At 37.7% G+C, this 20,967-nt stretch overlaps 1 protein-coding gene across 1 annotated transcript in view; it reads left to right on the forward strand.

Moving 5' to 3' along the window:
• The window catches only part of MYBPC3 (myosin binding protein C3), a 61,214-nt gene extending 40,835 nt beyond the window's left edge, over positions 1-20,379 (forward strand). Inside the window, exons 26-35 of the mRNA XM_014881942.2 lie at positions 725-859; positions 2,066-2,233; positions 3,501-3,589; positions 8,494-8,689; positions 13,197-13,336; positions 14,084-14,243; positions 14,801-14,937; positions 17,399-17,585; positions 18,504-18,546; positions 19,001-20,379. Of these exons, the coding sequence (XP_014737428.2) occupies positions 725-859; positions 2,066-2,233; positions 3,501-3,589; positions 8,494-8,689; positions 13,197-13,336; positions 14,084-14,243; positions 14,801-14,937; positions 17,399-17,585; positions 18,504-18,514 (1,223 nt within the window). The 3' untranslated portion in view covers positions 18,515-18,546; positions 19,001-20,379. The remainder of the gene's footprint in view (positions 1-724; positions 860-2,065; positions 2,234-3,500; positions 3,590-8,493; positions 8,690-13,196; positions 13,337-14,083; positions 14,244-14,800; positions 14,938-17,398; positions 17,586-18,503; positions 18,547-19,000) is intronic.
• The last annotated feature ends 588 nt before the right edge of the window (positions 20,380-20,967 follow it).

Below are 20,967 nucleotides of genomic sequence, written 5' to 3' on the forward strand. Positions count from 1 at the left end.
TGTGTATTTTGGATCCTTTAGTAAGGGCTTTTCTTGATAATTTTTAAATTAGTAGATTGTAGTCATGCTGCAGAAGACTGAATTTAGCTAGGGATCTTTCTGAACTATAAGCTTTATAAAAGCCATGACACACTTGTTCTGAAGAGATATGAAATAGCTGTATCTAAATCAAAATTTTTCATCCCCAAAAAATTTTTTGTCAAGAATGTCTCTATTACAAATGCACAAATCAAAATAGTGTTTCTGTAAACATGTAGTCGTAACTTTTGGTCATTTTCATTACTATGTGAGTGAAGTGAAATTTAGCCAAAATCAGTTTGGTCCTCTGACCATGTGAATTTTGTCCAGTTACAATCAGGGTGTAAGTACAGAATAAAAAAGGTACATAATTTCATTTCTAAACTTCTCTGCAGACTTATGATGACAATTTGACTCCCTTGTACAAGTCTTCTTTTTTCAGTGGCTTTTCTCATAAGGAAACATCTGTGAATAGGAACTACTGTCTTAACCTCTTGTTCCCCTTCCTATTATAGAAACTTTATGCTGTGCTTTTATTAAATGATGTAACAGACTTTACACTTTACAACTGAGCTCCAGGTAGATTTATTTCATTAATACAGACAGTGGTACATAAATCAGTGGTTAATCACTCCTTGTGTAGCCTTTGAATTCTCATAGTTGTGTTGCTATTTCTCAGAATCTACCCATCTATATTTCCTTACAGCTCCTCCAAGTGAACCAACCCACTTCACAGTGGAAGATGTTTCTGACAGCACTGTTACCTTGAAGTGGAGGCCCCCTGAGCGGATTGGAGCCGGGGGATTAGATGGTTACATGGTGGAATACTGCAAAGATGGATGTAAGTAAGCATGAGTACAAGGCAGAAACAAACAGAACTTTTAAACAATGCTACAATTGCAATTTCACCTCAATAGACTACCAACAACCTAACCATGTCCAGCATGATCAAACTTTAACTCTAATCTATGTCTACCATCCTTGCCAACCATCACCATACTCACTACAATGTGACTGTAAAACCATGGAAGTCACATCCATAGTGTCATCTCCACAATCATCATAAGCTTTAATAAATAATTATTTTATGATACACAAATAGCATTGCTGTTCTATAGTCACTACTATACTTCTGTACCATTCATGAATTACATATTCCTTAAAGCAAATAAAATAATACGACTGTTACAACATCAGTCAAACTTTAAAGTAACCATTACCTTACCTCATTTAATACTGGTAATAAAGGATATAACAGCATCATATCTACAAAATTCAATGTTCTGTGATGCTACAACATAATACTTATGTCATAAAAGTCAAACAACAAATTTATAGTCACTTGAATATTGACATTTTCCCTGACACTAAGTTCGATTGCTAAATAACCTAAACTAGGGGGTTTACAGGGCACAATTTATGCAGAAATAATTTATAGTCTTTAACGAGACATCACTATAGAATTATCAGAATCTCTATGTCATTGTCATAACAAAATTATTTTATCATATTTCTGTGCTTTATAATAAGGAAGCACTAAGAATTTTGTTCTACTGTGTCAATTGAGAATTAAACAATAAATTCCAACATTTATGTGCTCTGTTATTGTTTTCAGCATATGTGGCTCTCACTGATTTGTTTAGACAGCCACAGAAGGTATATTTACTCCAAGGAAAAAAAAAAAAAATTAAGGCTTCACTTTCTTGCTAAAGGTACTTCCAAAATTCTCCCCCTTCCCATGTAGTAAAAATAAATGTCAAGTCTCACAGCTCCAGGCTCTATAAAACAAAATGCCAAAGGAACTGCCCAAAGATTATTTCTTTATCCTTAACTATTTCGAGTAACAAAGTGTAGAGATTGCTTAACTCCATGTGTAAACACATCTCCTTGATCCAGAGTTCTTCTTCCCACTTATTTTATTCTCTTTTAATGTAGTGTTGTAACTTGAGTTCATTTTATCCTAATAGAAATTTACTTTCTACTGCAAACAAGGCATCAGTTTGGAAAAATAATGTATTATTGCAATATGCAAATGCTGTACTTGTAGCTACAGAATGGATTCCTGCTCTTCCTGGCCTCACTGAGCGCACATCTGCGCTGATTAAAGACCTGGTCACGGGGGACAAACTTTATTTCCGTATCAAGGCTGTCAACCTGGCTGGTGAGAGTGCAGCAGCAACAATTAAAGAGCCTGTCACTGTTCAAGAGATCCTACGTGAGTAACTGTACTGAATAAATCTTATTCTTTTATTTCCTCTGGCCAAAATTCTGCCTTTTTCTGAGAATAACACACAAACTGCTCTCCCACTTGGATCAGGTGCCCAGTGTCTTCTGACTCTGAGAACATCTCTACAGCACCCAGGCCTTATATTTGTAAAGTATAGCTCTTCAAATGAAATTCTACTTCTTACTTTCAAAATATGGACATTTCACTTCTTGCAATGGCACTGTCAGCATTTAATGAACATTTATTTAATATTTACCTCTCTGTAAATATATACAGAGAAAAAAAATGCAGTTTATATTACTGCAACATGACTATGGCAAGACATCTATTTACTTCGTTGTCACAGATTATTAATTACCACCCTGTGTATCACCCAACAGCAGTAGATTAAAATTCATTTGACTGGAGTCCAAATCAAGAGCTGCTAATAGTGGATTCCTCCACCTTGGCTCACACAAAGTGTCTGCCAGAGTCTCACTGGCAGTAAATTGAGCCAATGTAAATAAAACAAAGTTTTCATGCATCTCAATACCAAACCGTCATGAAGACAGATACTCCAAATCTATGTTAAGAAATTCCTTCTGTAAATGACAGGGAAAAGAATAAGGATAAAAGGAAGCTTTCAAGTGAGATAGAGAAAAGCAGAGAGTAGATAAAAAAAAACATGCAGTGAGGTCCTTTTTTGTTAGTGAAAAGTAAGATGCTACAAAGAGATTCCACTACGTCTCCATCTCAAAGAAAGAGCTGTAACTGAATGACTGTAGCAAGATAAAGGAATCTGTCAGTTGCTGTGCTGAGTGTGTCCATAAATACCTCCAAGTGGCAATTTACAAGGAGCTGCAGTATCAATACAGCAATAGATAATCATAATCTATAATCACTCTTTTACTCCAATCCCTTGTCCCATCCTTTCTACTGAACTGAACATTTTCTCCAAAGAAACAAAGTCCATAAAAGACTCACAACCAACAAAAGTTACATAATTTGGCATTTCAGATGCAACACATTTTCATAAATGCTGCTGTCACTGAAAACATGCTCAGATATAAATATATAACTGAGACTTAATAGTAACTTTTTATCCAGTAGACAAATACATTTGAAACTACTGAGAGACTGAGCTACTCCCTAAAAATATAAACAGTGTTTCCACAATTTTCTTATGCTTACAATTATCCATTGCCTTGTTTTTGCTATAAGTAACGTTGCATATTATCAGAAGTTTTGTATTTAGTGTACTAATGCTTAACTGCAGAGCGTCCCAAATTCTGGCTGCCACGCCACCTCAGACAGACTCTGGTGAAGAAAGTGGGTGAGACAGTCAATATTGTGATCCCTTTCCAGGTATGTAACAGCTTCTGTTTTGTCATGGTTATTTATGACTGCTTACCTAAAGTAATTTCCCTAATGCAAGTTCCCATTGCTTCACTGCTTAAGCAAAATTACATAAGTATGGCTGATGATTCATTAAATCCTCTCAAGCACTTGAGAAGGGGAGGGAATCACTTTTTTTCAGTCATATTTATTTTACAGTCAGAGTTTCTTCCTTAATCCCACCTTTTGGGGAAGAAGAAAAAAGTGGAGTAAGTAAGTGCAAGCCCATTCTTGCTTACTGAGCACAGGAGGCACCTTAGGGAGAAGTAGACAAAAGTGTAAGAACCCAACTGATGACTCTTCTGGAACCAAGGTATAGGATGTCACCGGGCAACTTCTTTGGCAAAAGCGTGCATGTTAATTTCTGCCTGCAAAAATCAGAATTTGCACATAAACAGAAGACCCCAGTTGGCCCTGGGGTGCAGAACCTGGGTGTGTGTACAAAGATCTGCTCGGGCATTACTGTGCATGAGCTGAAGGTGTAGAAAACAGAGCAGGATGAGGATTATCAAGGGTGCATGAAGTGTAACTACACTTCACTAAGGCATGCACAAAATTGCTAAAATATACACAAGGACTGACCTGACCCTCATCCTGGCATTTTCTACAGCTGTACAGACAACTATCTGATCATTTCTAAAACCCCACATGTCTTTTTTCAGATGCAAGACTATAATATCAATAGAGTGCAAGAATTAGTATGTGTAAAGAAACTGTTTTCTAAGGGAGAAATAGCAAAAGAAATTGTAAATTACAGACTCAGGCTCTGGCAGAGATATCCTCAGTAATAACAGATGTATTACTTAATCAAGGCCTCAGTTAAAATTTCAACATGCTGAAATTTCTCTGCAGTCCAGGATTGACATTTTTCTATAAATGTAATTCTGTTATCAGTGAAGAGCTTTGAAATTCTCCTATAAAAGTTGCCGGAGATATGCAAAACATTTTTTCCACAAGGGAGACATATATGTGCACATCACCTCTATTCTTTTGTTTGAGCAGCACCAGCAAGAAGATAAAAATTATTAGAGCAAAATCTGTGAAGGCTTAAAGGTAAATGTCTTTTTGCCCTTTGGTGACTGGGTTACATGAAAAAGAAATTTTTTCACAAGGATTTTTTCACAAAGATAGCTGATTAGTACACAATGGCAAGCCCTTGAATGGAGTAACTGTCTTGAATTGAATGCTTGACTTATTTCAGCATAATCACAAGGCTATTTTTTTCTTTTACATTTCTTATCTCCAAAATTGCTAAAATGACTTTTTCACTGCTGTCTAGCCACACACAAAATTCAAGATTTGTACATCTGCTACTTCTGAGTTGTGATTATTAAAGTAAAAAAAAAAAAACCTAAAAAAACATATACTTTTCCTGCTTTGATGTCCAAGTTGAAGGAAAAATTGCACAAATTTGGCAAGCTGTCCCATAAGCAGGGGAATAAAGCTTAGCACTTTAGAGATTTGTGTCTTATGTCCCCTTGTGCTGGTTTTGATTGGGCAGAGTCAATTTTCTTCATGGAAGCTACGATGGGGTCGTGTTTGGAACTAGTGCTGGAAAGAGTATGGATAATTTTGGGGTGTTTCAGCTGTTGCTGAGAGCAGTGCAGGCACAGAGTCTGCTCCCCACGAGACTCTGCCAGGAAGGGAAATGCTGAGCCATGGCAGCCTCATGTCAGCACCTCCCAGCACATCCAGCCTCACTGCAATATTCCCAGAGATTTCCCACTTCTTTGCCCTCCTCCCCTGACATGTCCTCAGTCCCCTGGCCAGGCTAAGTGCATGTAGCAACCGTGCAGGGCTTCACTTAATCCTGTCCCATCGTTCAGCTGCTGCCAAACAAAATAGCCCAAAGACCAAGAATTCCCTGACTTTTCCTCACTGGAGGCACTGACTGAGGTTTTGGCATTTCACCCCGTCATCAATTTTTCACAGATTTTTTTACTAAGTTAATCTTAGAGATTTGGAGTTCTCTGTCAAATTTGGCCAAATTGAACCAACTGATTGAAATGTTATTTGAGTAGCTGGCTGACAAACCATCTGCTGATGTAAGCTCTTGTCTTCTAAAGGATAAGGCTAACAAAAAATGCTAAAATCCATCCATCAAAACCAGATTCTACTCTGAGAACAAAGCCAGAAGACATTAATTCAAAGAGTGTTTTTTTGAGTAAATTAAATTTGTCATAGTGTTGAATTGCAGCTTTCACAGTACAAGAATTGTGGCTATAGCTATTTAGAATATGTAATATTGATGACCTTTCCAAAAAAGAAAATCAAAAAGAACTTTTCCCTTTGCATTTTGAAAAATATTAAGTCACTGGCCATTTCTATTGCAGAAAAAGACTAAGTATGTACGATATCTAGTGAAAGTGGAAGTCAGTGTCTTCTACAATTTACAATCCCTGTGCAACCTTTCCAGTGACCTCTGTGGTCACTACAGTGAAATTCTGTGAAATGCACTGTCAGGGTATTCTGGGTTTAATGCTACCGGCAGATCTATTTAAATCTTTAGATGAAAATGTCCCAAAAATAAAGTAAAACATTGTTACTAACTTTTTTTTTCTGTTGAGTGCATTAAGCAGGTGGAACATTTTGGTGAAAGGAAGAGAATCAAGTCATTCTTGCTTCAAAATTAACTATGTAGCACATGATTGGAGGGGTATTATATGCTATTAGTGGATAAAATTCACACTAGTACTGAGCAGTCTTTTTTGTCCATCATATATGTGCGAATATAAATATCTAAGATCATTTAAATTCACTTTTCCCTGGCTGTGAACTCCCTGAAGCTTCTCTGGTGCTATTTAGCCACTCTGTCACTCACTGTTCTCTCTCAGATTATCTATTACACATTGCAGAAATCCAATCCTCTGACATATGTATTAGGAACATGCTTTCTATCTGTTTATGCTTTTCACAGTCTATAAATATAAGAGTATATGAAAACCAACACTTTGAACACTTGCAATCTTGCACAGGCACTCACAGCACCTCAAAAAAGGAGGAGCTGTGAGTGAACATATCTGATCAACCACACTAGAACACCAGAAGCAACAATCTTGTAATCAGTCTGAAAACCTGCCAAGTATTTGTCTTGACAAAGTAGAAATTTAAATAAATGCTCATAAAACTGTACTACTTAGGCAGATTATTTTTATTTTGAAAGCATTCCCTAGCTGAATTTTTCAAGGAGGATATTCATGTCACTTTAAAATATATGCATATGTGGGAAGTAAAATAGAGACAGTTCTTGGCATGTTCACCAATAATAAGACACGAATATGGAAAATAAAACACAAAACAACCCAAACCCTTTCATTAGTATCAGAATTTCTACCACAGATTCCAGCTGAAGAGAGGAAGCCATTCCTTGCTCTTGCAGGTTTTTGTGAGGGTTCTGTGAAATGAGACCAAGGTACAGGTACACTAGATCAGGACAAAACTATCTTGTATCTATTATTTCAGAGCTGCAGACCTGAGGTGCTCTTAAATATGTTCTTTGGCAGAAAGCTGTAAGAAAGTAATTTACCAGAGAGAGAAAATGGAGGATCCAAAACCATTGCTCATTCAGGGTGTACATCAGCCCTGATGTAAAATAAACTAGAATACATCTGATGAGTCAGAGAAAAGAGCACCAATGAACAAATAGCAATTTCTAGGTGTTTCAGACATCCTTTAAGTGTAATTTCGGACAGATCTTGGCGTGACTCTTATAAAAGGTGAAGTATTTTTCCTAATACCACTGAAAAAAAAAAGACAGTATGCAGGCATTCTAAGCAAATACCAGACAAGCCTGAAATAAAGTTGCAGCAATGCACAGAGATACATTATTATTCTGTCTACCTTTAGGCACCAAAATCAAGAGTCTGAGCACCTTAATCTCCCTCTGTAGGCTAAAGGAAGAGATACAGTCTTTCAGAGTATAATCCAGACACCCAGTGGATTGAGGAACCTTCCAGAGCTGCTTTCCCTGCTCTTTACTGGAGGCAGTGTCCCAGTTTCAGTGCCTTAGGCTCCATTCCAGGCAGCCTGAGCAGAGCTGACTGCTGCCTTGCAAGGTCCCACTTCCCCCCCACCCATCTGAGCTAAGCCAGGCCTATGCTGCACTGTTTCACCTTGGTAATCTGGCAGAAACTTAAAAACCCTCACCGAGTTATTTTCTGTTGGATTAACTATTAATACACATAATAAATATGTTATGGCCATTTTCTGTTTTCTTGGGATTCCTTGTTTGGAGTTGTACTGTGGAAGCAGCACCTCAATAACTTTTGAAGAACTAAATAGTACTTACCATTTTTCCTGGAAATGGCTGGATGAGAGTGATGCACACCACTGGTATCCCACTGATTCCACAATGCCATCTTCCATGGGTGTAGCAACACCGACTGCTTAGGTTGACAGTCACCAAAACACCTTTGTGGTGCAGAAAGAATTATACAGTAAATTTCACATCCCAAGACTGCAAGATAACAATAATTTTTCAAAAGATCATAAAAATGCCTGGGGACAGAGCAACAAACGTTGTAAGAAAAGGAGAAGAAGGGGAGCAGAGCTAATGAAGTCCTCAGGTGTGTAAGGGTTCTGCCAATAACAATCAGAACAAGTCAGATCACCTGGGAAGCAGTACCAGATCAGCACAAGTATAGTATTTATTGATTTGTTCTTGTTGCAATTTCAGTCTCTAACTAAATGGCATCCTCAGAGCATAATTGCCACACAGATGGTAGCAAATATTTGTCTGGAAGAAAACAGAAACCATAAAGTATTTATAGAGTTTACTATCTCAACTCCATGTATTATATTAAGCTTTCTAGATTTATACATCACTAAGAGGGAAATACTAAAGCCTTAATTTTTTAAAATCTCTCTCTCTTCAGGGCAAACCAAGACCCAAAATCACTTGGCTGAAAGATGGCCAAACCCTAGACTCCAAAGATGTGGGGATTCGGAACAGCAGCACGGACACAATCCTTTTCATCAGAAAGGCAGAGCTTCATCACTCAGGAGCGTATGAAGTCACTCTTCAGATAGAAAACATGTCTGATAAAGTTGCAATAACAATACAAATCATAGGTAAGACCCTGACAACATCAGAATTAAGCAGATCATGCAAAACAAAACAGTGGCCAGACTGAGGAAACCCAAAGATCCAACTACCTCAGAATCCCTTCTTTCAATGGTTTGGTTGCAGATGGTAGGACAAAGCTCAGAGCAGGGCTAGCATGTGACCTTATTTCCCTACTACATTTTCTCACCTTGAAATTATCTGTGTCCTAGAGACCTTCAGAGGGTAAGGGATATTCTTCGTGTTCCATAGTTCTTTAGTGATCTTTTTCTTGCCTGATTTTATCCAGTCTGTATTTTAATCCAGGTCTAGTTTAAGAATCCAAACATCCTTTTATAAGGAATTTCCTTTTAAGTACATAGACCTATTTGTGTTGATTTGAGTCTGTCTCCTGACAATCTCATTTGATGTCCACACAGTTTTGTATCAGAAAAAACCACGAATAACCATTCAGCTTTTCCATGTTACTCATGATTTTATAGCCTTCAGTCACACTCGTCTCAGTTAACTTTCTCGAGTTTTACTCTCTTCATTTTGATTATTTTCAAATAGATGCCATTCCATATTTTTGATCATCCATATCAATCTCCTTTCTATCACTTTGAGAGAAATAGAATTTGAGAGTTCTGGTGTTCTCAGGCATAGCTATATTGTACTAAAGGAAGGAAATACGAATCTTGGAATGGATGTACTCCTGCATGGGTTTTTTTTCATTAGATAAGGATAGGGAAGATAAAATCATTGCCATAATATACCCCTACAGTTACAAAAATTAGAGGGCACAGCCCTGTGAATTTGGAAAATTCACATTTAATGCTTTACTCTGTTAGTCTGAGGCCTATTCTCTATCATACAATTTCCAGTCTCTTTTCTAATGTCATTTTAAAGGAATGCATTGACAAAGTTTCCATGACTTCTTGGGATTATGTGAGAAATATTCTGAGATGTTGCCTATTCAGATTTCATTAATGTTCTGCCAGAACTTTTCTATTTCTCCCCATTACCACTCTTTTTAACATTCTTGAAACTGTTTTTATTTCTCTTTCCCCACGCTTTCACACTGTTATCCCAAATTGTATCAATACTGTCACTGTTATCCCAATTGTGTATCAATACATTTTTAGAACATGTGTTTTGGCTCAGCTCCTAATGTTATGGAACTAAAAATGCTGACTTTGCTCTGCTTAACGTTTTATTCATTATGTTGGCAGAATGGGTATGCAATGGTGCCAACAGCAAACAAGAACAGCATGAAAAATTGGAGCAAATAGTCTTAATACCAGCAGCTGCTTCTGCTCCAGGGGATAGCTGCAGAGAAATATAAGTAAATGGCAGCTAAAACAAAATAATCCCAAGAATGCCCAGAGAAGGTGTGGATGCCCCACCCCAGCAGTGTTCAAGGCCAGGCTGGATGGGGCTCTGAGCAATCTGGTCTGCTGGAAGGTGTCCCCGCCCATGGCAGGGGGTTGGAACTGAAAGATCTTTGAGGTCCCTTCCAACCCAAGCCATTCTCTGACTCTATGACTCAGGTAAAGGGGAGTGGTGCACCTTGCACTCTAAATTATCTTTCTACAACTGGTTAGTGACTCTGGATTCTGGCCACTGCTCTTAGGCCATAGCACCACCTATCTTCTGCCTATTTCTACAGTTTGATACTGTAGAGAGTCACAAAAACACATCCATCTACTATTGTCAGAGAGTTATACAGAAAATTAATGATTGAAAAAAATAACTAATCTTATCACACAGGTAAGAGTTGGAGGACAGGCATTGACTTTGTGCTTCTTGGGCAGTTAGGTCAAACAAATGGGAGTATATATGTTTCATTTAATTCATGACCAAGAAGAGAAAGGACTTGTAACATAGGCAGATACTTCTGAAATCAAGGCATCTACTCTGATTCTTGATTCTGTTATTCTGTCATCAGAACTACCTCTTCTCAATTCTATCCACTGTGCTTTTTGTTCCCCAGATTGTATATTCTCTTGGCAAGACAGAAATAGGGGTGATTCAGGCACTCTGTCTACACTCCTAGTGCTGTAGAACAGCAGGCTGAGAAACCAGCCTGGCTTTCAGACACAACAAGTGGGTCAGTCATCCTCTGAGGTGCCTTTCCATCAGCCAACTTCCCTTGGCAAAAGTCTCCTTGATGAAGAAGTCATGCTTGTGGCTTCAGCCTCTATCTTTTTTTGGGGTAAGGCAAGAGCACAGGTGGCCAAAAGCTCTGCTGCTGTGATGAGTCAGGTCAGCTCCAAACAAGAGGAAACAACTCTGTTACTGCCATCACCTTCCCTTGTTGCCAAAACAGCTGCTGCCATTTACTCTATAGATCAAAAAATTATGCACTTTTAAAATGGGAATACAGTATTTATTAAAGACTTTTAGGAAGTTCTTAGATAATGAAAACATCTCCAACCTCTGGAGAATACAGTTCCCTCAACTTCTTTCACCCTCTACATGAATCAATAAATTATCTTTCACCATGGCTTCTATTGGCCAAAGCAAACCTCAGTTCTATACTTTATTTTTTTAACTGGAATTAATTCTTTTTCTCATTATGCATTATTTGAAAATATAAATTATAATTTATCTTTGAAAGATAATTCACGTTTTATCTCTTCTTCCCACTGTATAAATTTTATTAGTTTGCAAAACTCCTTAGCTGAGCTTGTGCTGAGGGTGACACAGAATATTTCCTCAGAATACTTCCTTCCCCACTCTGACACAGTGCCCTACAGACAAAAATAATTTGGGTCAGAAGCATCACTAAGTTCAGCTTTTCCCATCCTCTATTCACAAGCTAGAGATGCACTGGTTATTACTGAGAAAGATATATTCTACCATTCTACAAAGAAATTTTGAATAGCTATTCTTTCAGACTGCATTATCCCATTGAACCAAAAAGATCAAGGATATAAAAACCCATGGAGCAAATTTACTCATCTCTGTCTTATTTAAGGTTGTTCTTCAAACATATGCAGAGTGGTATGTATTATGAAGAATTCTTCTCTTAAATCAAAATAGATTGAGTGATTTCTGTGTAATGAAGATATACATCTAATAAAACAACTAGGGGTTTTTTTTCCTTTAAGTTGTGATTCAAGTTAACGACAAATGCATTTCCACATGCCCATGAGCAATGTTTTTCATTTGACAACATATTGCCATTCAGAAACAGAGAAGAAAGTGTAAGAAGGCTTTACCTGGTTGGTGGCTGTTGAGAAGCACAGAAGATGGCAGGTTTCATTTCATTTTTCTCTGAAATGTTAGTGTAAGATAGGCAGAAAGAGGATGCTAAGTGGAATGAGAGCCCTGCATTCCATATCCCTTATCAGACATCATGCAGTGTTCTGGTTGGCACCACTTTGAAGGAGGATAGTAGGGGTCAAACCTAATTATAAAGCAGTTTTCAATTCCAGAGTTTGTCAGTGAAAAGAGAATTAGCACATGATGCTTTGATGTAGAAAGTCACAGTTCCCCTAATAACAAAGGTTGATTTATTGCTGGTTTGCATATCCTTCTTTAAGGAATTAAATTATAAGCCACCTATAATTACATTCCTCTGTGCTTTGCTCATCTCAAACATACATCCATCAGATTTTTGCCATTTTCTTAATTTTTCCAGCTTAGCTACAAAATGGGGAGACAGTTTCCCTTCAGAATGATCTTGAATGTCTTCCCTGTCTAGAATGATCTTGAACTATTTTTCACTTAATAACAAGATCAACTACCCACTTGTCCCCAGCAGGCCCCATAACTGGTGCAACAATCTAACATCAAAAGTGAACTGGTGCCCTCAAATTTTAAAAGACAAAAATATTATTTTATCTAATCCAAATCGTACAGCATTTGATTAAACAACATGGTATAAATACAAATGACTCTCAAAAAGAAGAAAAAAAAGAAAATTATTATCATTTCATACCATGTTTTTTTTCTCTGTATTTCCATGTATCTTAAAAAGGACACAGATTTCTCTATCTCTTTGAGAGTTTGTTCTTTTTCTAGTTATTACAGAGAAATCACCTAGTGGGCAAGCTAAGAAGCACTGAGCCAAGAGGGAAAAGGTGTATTCCCAAATGGCTGCCCTTCCTCAGCTGGAAGGCACACACCCCATTGCCCTGGTTGTTACAGCAATGCAGATAAATGGCCAAGAAATTGCACTGAGGTAACAAAACAAGTGATAAAACTGCAGTTAAAGAGTTAATCACATCCATCCAAACAACTCAAACTTCTTATCACATTTTAAAGAAGAGTTTGTCTGGTTCCCGTGTTACTAATTCTAATGTGCTATTTCTCAGTAGAATTCAGGCCTCTTGGGAGAGTATTAAGAGGGTATTTGAAAATTTCCCACCTTTCTTGTTCTTAGTTTTAACTTTACATAAATGAAGTATGTTGCTATGGAATGTTAGAGATTGCTTCCAGGTTCTACTTTTTTTTCCTTTCATGGGGAAGTGACAAAGCTTTTAGATCTTGAACTAAAAGCTAAGGTGTTTTCTTATGTCTCCTCTGCAGACAAGCCTGGTCCTCCTCAGAGTATAAAGCTTGTAGATGTTTGGGGATTTAATGCAGCCCTGGAGTGGACACCTCCCCAGGATGATGGCAATGCTCAGATCTTGGGCTACACAGTTCAGAAAGCTGACAAAAAAACCATGGTAAGAACATGAGCTGCATCCATGGCTTTGTCTGGAGTTAAACCAGCATCTGCTCTGGGAACACAGAGACTTGAAATGATTGAATCCATGACGCTCATTTGTTTGTCCAAGGTGTCCTATGGCACCTCAGAGGCAAGTACACACTGAAAAAAAAATCTAAAAACCCCCAAAACAGTGAAAGATTAAATCAAATGCTCAGTAGAAAGTGGAAGAGAGACCAAGCCTGTGCAGTCTCTAGTGGTGACTGCATAGACAGCTCTCCTTAGAAGGTGGGATTATACATTTTATTAGGAATTATATTTTTCATAAATGCAGAAAAAAATTGAAAGGGAGGGAGGAAGAATTAGACTTAGAAGCAAGATGCTAGGCATTCCAGGGCATATACTGAGAGAGGGATGTATGCCAGTCAAACTGGAAAATATCTTTCTCATGGAAGACCCCATTAAGTAGTCACATTCTGAGTAGACATCTTGTACCAAATTCCCCAGATATGAGTATGGCTGAAATATTCTAGAGAGTTGAGGACTTTTTTTCTCAAAATGGAAGTATTCATACATCTGTCACACCGCCAGAATATAAAAGTAAGAAAGTAGATCAGCTGATCTTCATAGGAAGCCACATAATATTCATTTCACAGTTTAGTGTTAAACCTACCTTCCTTGTAGCCAAAAAATTCTCTCCGTACCAAAAATAGCACCATGTGTGACGTGCCATAACATCTTTCTAAACAGTACAGTCTTGTTACAGGAATGGTACACTGTGTTTGATCACTATCGTCGCACCAACTGTATCGTGTCAGACCTGATCATGGGAAATGAGTATTTTTTTCGAATCTTCAGTGAAAATTTGTGTGGATTGAGTGAAACTGCTGCAACCACCAAGAATCCTGCCTATATCCAAAAAACAGGTAACATGTTCTTCAAAACAAAGATCACCAGTCACTAAGTACCAGAAGTAATACACTGGCAAATGGAAAATAGAGTTTTACTAGCTGCACCTCTAAAGATAATTTCATTATTTAGTAACTAGCACTTATAAAGAATTTTAGCATCAAGAGCCTTTATCTAGGCAGATCTCCTGTACTAATACCAATATCAGTTAAAAAACATTTAATCACACAGTCTTCGTAAACTAGATTAAGTAAATAATACAATTGGGGGATTATATTTGTATTTTGGGGTTAAAAGTTGAAGATGTCTACGGTGAAGATTTTTCCTGCACACATGGCTATCATATTTTTAACAGAAGCTGAAAACCCGTGATTGCCAGGACCTTTTACTTTAACAAACACATCAAACACGAGGTGTATTTTAGAATTAAATGTATTTAAAGACTTTTTATATCACAAATGCCAAAAGCTTTGAAGCTCCTTAAAATCATCCAGACAAAAATAAATGACAGCTCGTACACAAGTCAGCGGAACGGACAGCACGGTTCTCACTGCTTTATCTCTTTGAATCGCAGGCACCACTTACAAACCCCCTTGCTACAAAGAGCACGACTTCTCCGAAGCTCCTAAATTCACGCACCCTTTGGTGAACCGCTCCGTGATCGCAGGCTACAACGCCACCCTCAGCTGCGCCGTCAGAGGGATCCCCAAGGTACGCAGCAGTGCCATTGCTGCGGCACGCCCGGGACTCCGCGCAGTTCGGGGAGGCTCGGGCGAGCTGTGGCTGCCCCGAGGAGAGGCAGAGGACATCCATGCCCTGGCCATGTCCCGCCTCGCTCCCTCCCGGGGCCGTGGCAGGGAGGGGGGCACGGCTCGGGTGGGTCTGTGCGGAACCGGGGGCAGCACGGCCGAGGACACCGAGGGAAGGACGCTCAGGGCTTGTGGTGACACCAGCCCGCTGGGAATGCAGCACGTCTGCAGGAGGTCAGCAGCACCAACAAAGTGATCTGCACACAGCCTCTACTTTGCTCTCTTCAGGCTTAGAAGAAAACAGCAGCTAAATGTCATTTACTGTCCTATTAACCCAACGATAGAGAGGAACAGCAGCTTTGTGTTACACTAGTGCATCCACAGAGGTTTTTGACTGAGCTATTTTGCAGAACTAACTAGAATAAGGCCCGGTCTCATGTGAAGTTTTTTTGTGGGGGTTTTGTTGGTTTCGGTTTTTAATCTCACAGGAATATTTTCTCGTTCTAAATATATTTATTAAAGTCCTATCGAAGAGTACATAAAGATGTACTGTTTTGTTAATCAGGAACAAGCAGTAAAAATTGCATCAGCTAGGAGCTAAATTTACATTTCACAGAAAAGGGAAATAAGATTTTTGTCTGCAATGAAGGAATTTACCATATTATGACATAACCGTGTCATAAATTTAAATTAGTACAATCCCTTCATGTCTGGCTGCTTATTTTCAGCTTCTTTCACTTGTCATACCTGTGCAAGGATCTGATTGCTACAGAGCAAAACATGTAACAATCACTGAGAGCCCAAATTTAAAAAAAATCATTTGCTGCAGTTCATTGAATTAAGGAGCTCCAGACAAAACTCAAAAATAAAAAGGAAGCATATTCATGTAAACAGCTTAAAAATAATAAATAATAATATTACAGAATAAACACCAGCAATTGTAGGTAAAATCCATCTTCCAGTAGCTGCCTCAGCTTAGAAATGACAGTGTTAGTGACAATATTCCCTCTTGGTTAACTGGCATTTTTGTGCATCTGCATCCACTTCATTCTGTTTCCATGGTTTTAAGAAGATTCTTAAAAAAACTTCTCAGTTTTACAGCTGTTATTGTACAGTAATGGCAGGCTTTGGAATGCAGGCATGCTAGTTCCTCCTACACACTAGCCTGAAGGCTCCAAGCAGTCCTCAGCCTTCAGTACACCTAATACTCTTAAAGCAGCTTTTCCAGACACGTTTTTGTACTTCCACTGCTCAAATTAACCTTGATAAAATGTTTCAGTATCTGGAGCAGTACTCTGCAAAAGCTCTCATTACTTTATGTGGATGAAAGTTTCCAGTTCTTAATAATTGTAGGTTCTCAAGCACACCTCAGGATGATCTGTAGGGCATGGAAGAGTTACATACTCATGCCCTGCCAGTAGTGAAATATAATAACAGACATGAACCCAGAAAGATAAAGAGGCTATAGAGAAACAAGGAAAAAATGTTAAGGCAGGAAAAATTCCAGCAGAGATCTGTCAAGAAAATTAAGCAAGCAGCAGGTGGGAGCACTGGATTGATACACCACAGGGCAAAGACAAAAGTGATTCAGTAGATTTGAATGCACTCTGTAAAACAGTGCAGTAGTTTTGGGGTTTATGGATGAAGAAACAGAAGACATTAATTCTGAAAGAAAAACAGATAAACATAAAGCTATTCTTTGAAGACTGTTTCTTTGCTGTATGTACTAATGGGCTTGAAATAAACAGAAGCAGTTTGTTTCATATCAAGTTTTTAATTTTCAAAATTTCATCTATAAAAATTAAAGGCACATTTTCGGGTACTGGAAACAAAACATAAAAGCTTGAATTGGAATAGAGCAACCACTTAATTCCATAGTGGCAGCCAACAGGAGCTTCATTTGTAAATTCCTGAGGTTTCTAAAGATACGCTCTAAAGGGTTTGGAAAATCCTTTCCTGGACCAAACCTTGGCATCCTAATTTGGCCACTCAGCATCTGTGGACTTTTATGCTACTTCTGTTCTAATAATCTGATACCTTTAATTCCCCTTCTCTAAGATACTTATAGCATTCAAATACATTTTAATAAGCGCAACTAAATAACTCCTAAATTAATGAATTTGTAGACGGCTAATAGGGGTTGGTTTGGTTTCTTTTTAATTGCATTAAAACAGGGCATAAACCTACATTTTCTATATGCAATTTGTGAGTTTTGTGAGTTAACAGACGTACTGAACTTTTGAATTATTGGTTGCATGAATTTGTACTGAATGAGATGTTCCTTGAAAAATTATTAACGCTGCTTTGTAAATAGCCCTCATAATACTATTTAGCCTTTGATGGCTACACTGAGACTGCAAGATCAGGTGTAAATCTTCCATTCTCTACCTTCTATTTTAAAAATGCTCCTTTTTGTTCTTCAGCCAAAGATATTCTGGTTCAAAAACAAAATGGATCTCTCTGGGGACGCCAAGTACCGCATGTTCAGCAAGCAGGGGGTGCTGACCCTGGAGATCCGAAAACCCACTCCCTTCGACGGTGGCATCTACACCTGCAGAGCTGTGAACCAGTGTGGGGAAGCTGAAATAGAGTGCAGGCTGGATGTCAGAGGTAATCAGAGGAATCCTATGGATAACCCTAGCACTGCCATGAGGAGAGAGTAATGGGTAGTTAAAATGAAATCACAGCTCCCCTTTATCTAACCCTGACTTTTTGGGTGGTTTATAAAAAGTTGGTTAATTACTCGCACCAGCAAGATTGTTTTTCATCCTGAAGCATTATGGTAGAATTAGGTTGCTTGCTAGGTAATACAGGTCTGATGGTCCACAATTATTGCACTTCTGACTTTCTATTTCTAGAGCAGATACTTGGCAGTGGAAGGGAGGTCTATCTACAACCACTGCATTGAGGATAACTTCATTAGACTTTGTGCTTATTCCATTACTGAAAGTTTTAAATCAAGTCATTGGCTATTAGACATATATAAAAGGTAGTGCATGATACATCACAAACAATTTTAGAACACTAACAAATTATTTTGTCAAAAGGACCTGGAACAAAAGCCATATGTTTATAACGCAATTAAAAAATATCAAATATTAAATATTTTTTGTAAAGCTGCCAGTAAAGTATCTATTTATGAATACAAATGTATGTAGCATTACTTTAAGTGCTCAAACCCAGCAAAAGCTGCAAAAGTGACCTACATAACAGTAATGGATGGAAATCCATTTTCAGCACAGCAAGCCTGAAGGTATTGCTACACAGCACTGAGCTGAATGACTCAGTGCTAAATCAGGAATGTGCATACAGTACACCTTGCAGTGCTGGGTGCCAATACCCTCAGGGCTCAAAGATTAATTTTATCATCATCTGAAGGTTGCCTTAGGAACATTAAATCTTCTTAGAATCATCAGATAAAAGCAACTACTAGAGAGCATCCATATTTCACCTTCATTACCAAGTCTCAATTTAAAATTAGCATTCTTTAATGTCTGATAATATCTTAAACTTTTTTTCTTTCTCCAGCACCTCAGTAAAACTCTGAATCTCAGTTGATCTGCAAGCCAAGGTAAGAATAGAAATAATTCAGCTGGATAAAGGAGCAATGGCTGTTTGGTCACATATATGAATAAACAATCATGGTAGAGACTTTTTAAAATGTTGATAATGTTGGTGGGGGAATGTGCATTTATTTGATTTCTGTTTGGTTTTTCAATAGCAGTATTTCATGGCTCTCCACCTATAATAATACACTGTGCCAGTGTAAAAATCTGTAGGAATAACAAAATACATTGTTGTCAGTTTTTCTTAATTCACTACAAGCACTCCCTCTAAGAGACTGTTATTTATTAAAGTAGGGATAACTAATATCAATAATCTTGCTTTAACAAAGAAAGCACAGTTAACATTTAAATGCATCTAGAAGTGTAATGTGCATTTTAGACTTCAAAAGAATGAAGTAGTATAATAGCAATCAGGTAATGTATTTGACAACAAATCCTTCTCCCCATTCTCTGTCTCAGCATTAGAATGGAACCTGAAAAGAAGAAAAGTGAAGAGATTAATGAAACATAATTTCTGCTCATTTAGGAGTCCTGCTCATTTTAGAAGTCACTTAATACACGTGTACAAGAAGGCAACACTGTTTTGTAATGTCCTGCTTACTCAATGTGTTTTCAGACAATATTTCCTCTTTTCATATCTGTCGTAGTTAGATTGCCCTTGTCTCCACATGAAGAAATTGAAAGAAATCAAGATAAAACTTTCCCCCATTATATACATAAAATATGTTAAAAAAATATAGTAAAATCATGTAAAAATGTAAAAACCCTAGTCCTTTTCTAATGTCTGAAACAAGCATAAATCCCCCAATTCTACAGTTCACTTCATTTTCTCTTTGCAGAACTCTGACATTCTTCATAAGAAACAAGTAGCTCAGAATAATGAAGCAGTAAGATATTTTTACAGTATATAATCATTATTCTCATCTTTGTACAACAGAATGTAACTTTCATTCCTACTGTTTTTACTGTCAGTGAGTGCTTGAAATATCCAGTGCTGTGCTCTCAAGCAGAACTGTGTCCAAAACACCATTTGGGAACCAGTGGCTGGAGCTACTGTTCTGCTTTTTATAGAAAATGATTCCTTTGATAATTACTCACTATTCGTTTTCTAGCTTTTAAAAAGACACCAGCCTAGAATTCCAGTTATTAGATGGTTTTTGCTACCAATCAGAGACAGCACACGAATCTACAAGGATAATTTTGCACGTCAGATTAAAAAGTGAAAATTCTAGCAAGGAAGACTGTTTGCATGTAAATTAAAATCTTTAAAGCAGATGCTTGGAATGAACATAATAAACTCACTGTCATAACTCTTCCTGAAGGTTTGTGAAAGGCTATGAGTGACATGTAAGCATTTCTGCAGATGATTTTGTCTAAGCAAATGTCACAATAGCATTTCTAGCTTCTCACCTACAAGTCTTGAAGAGTATTTGGGGTAGGTTTTTTCCACATCTGTGGTAGTTGGCAGTTTCTGGATGGGAAGTGATTTTTAATGATCAGTACAGGAGAAGGCAGGAAGATGATATTAATCCAGGCAGCACTGACTTTTGGAAGAATCTGCACAAAGGAACTGAAGTAATATTCTTCCTCTGCCTCCAACATGCCACTTGGGATGGCAAAGCATGTCTGACACAGCCTGTTACTTGTATTAAACAAGCAAATGCATCTTCATAATAAAAGCACTGATGGTCATGAGATGTGTATTTTAGTTATTTCATTATGATATCAGAACAAAAAAGGATACCATCTAAAACCAAAGCAAACTTATTCCAGCTTAACACTTGTCTGTTGTGCACTGTTGTTATTCGACAAATAAATAAAATTTTAAAAGGAAAATATGCGGCCAGGTTTACATTGTTTTGTGCTTATATTTTCTGAGCAATGTTATTATTTAAAAAATAAGGCACACACCACAAATAAAAGACAGAGATGATCCATATTCTGAAGAACCTGTGGCCAGGATGCAGTGGACCAAGAGGACCATCCCAGCATTTGTGGGACAATGCATATTGCAAAGTGACTGAATTGCAAGAGTTGGAGCCTAATTCCATAGGGCCTTCTAAGAATGCTGCACTTGAAAAACACTTCCAATGACAATGATTCACATGCAAATCCAAAGTATTACAAAAAAGAAGCAGTAACACTAGTTAGGTTTCTAAAAATCTTCATAAAAATGAGAATTCTGAGTTCCAAATGCTAACCACTCCTCACAGTGAAAAGAGGAAAACGGGGAAGGTGCACCTGCAAAGTCTCAATTTCCTGTAATTATTTCTAGAAAGGTCTGCAGAAAATGGTAGGTGTTTATTGATGTTTTGCCAGCATATACTATTGTCATTTATCTTTTAAGTGGCTGACACAGATCCTAAAAGTAGAGTCACTAATTGTCCATTAATTCCATGCTGGTAATAAATAATTATTAAGTAAAT

This window comes from Sturnus vulgaris, chromosome 6 (assembly GCF_052056855.1).
Source record: "Sturnus vulgaris isolate bStuVul1 chromosome 6, bStuVul1.hap1, whole genome shotgun sequence".
Classification (NCBI taxonomy): domain Eukaryota; kingdom Metazoa; phylum Chordata; class Aves; order Passeriformes; family Sturnidae; genus Sturnus; species Sturnus vulgaris.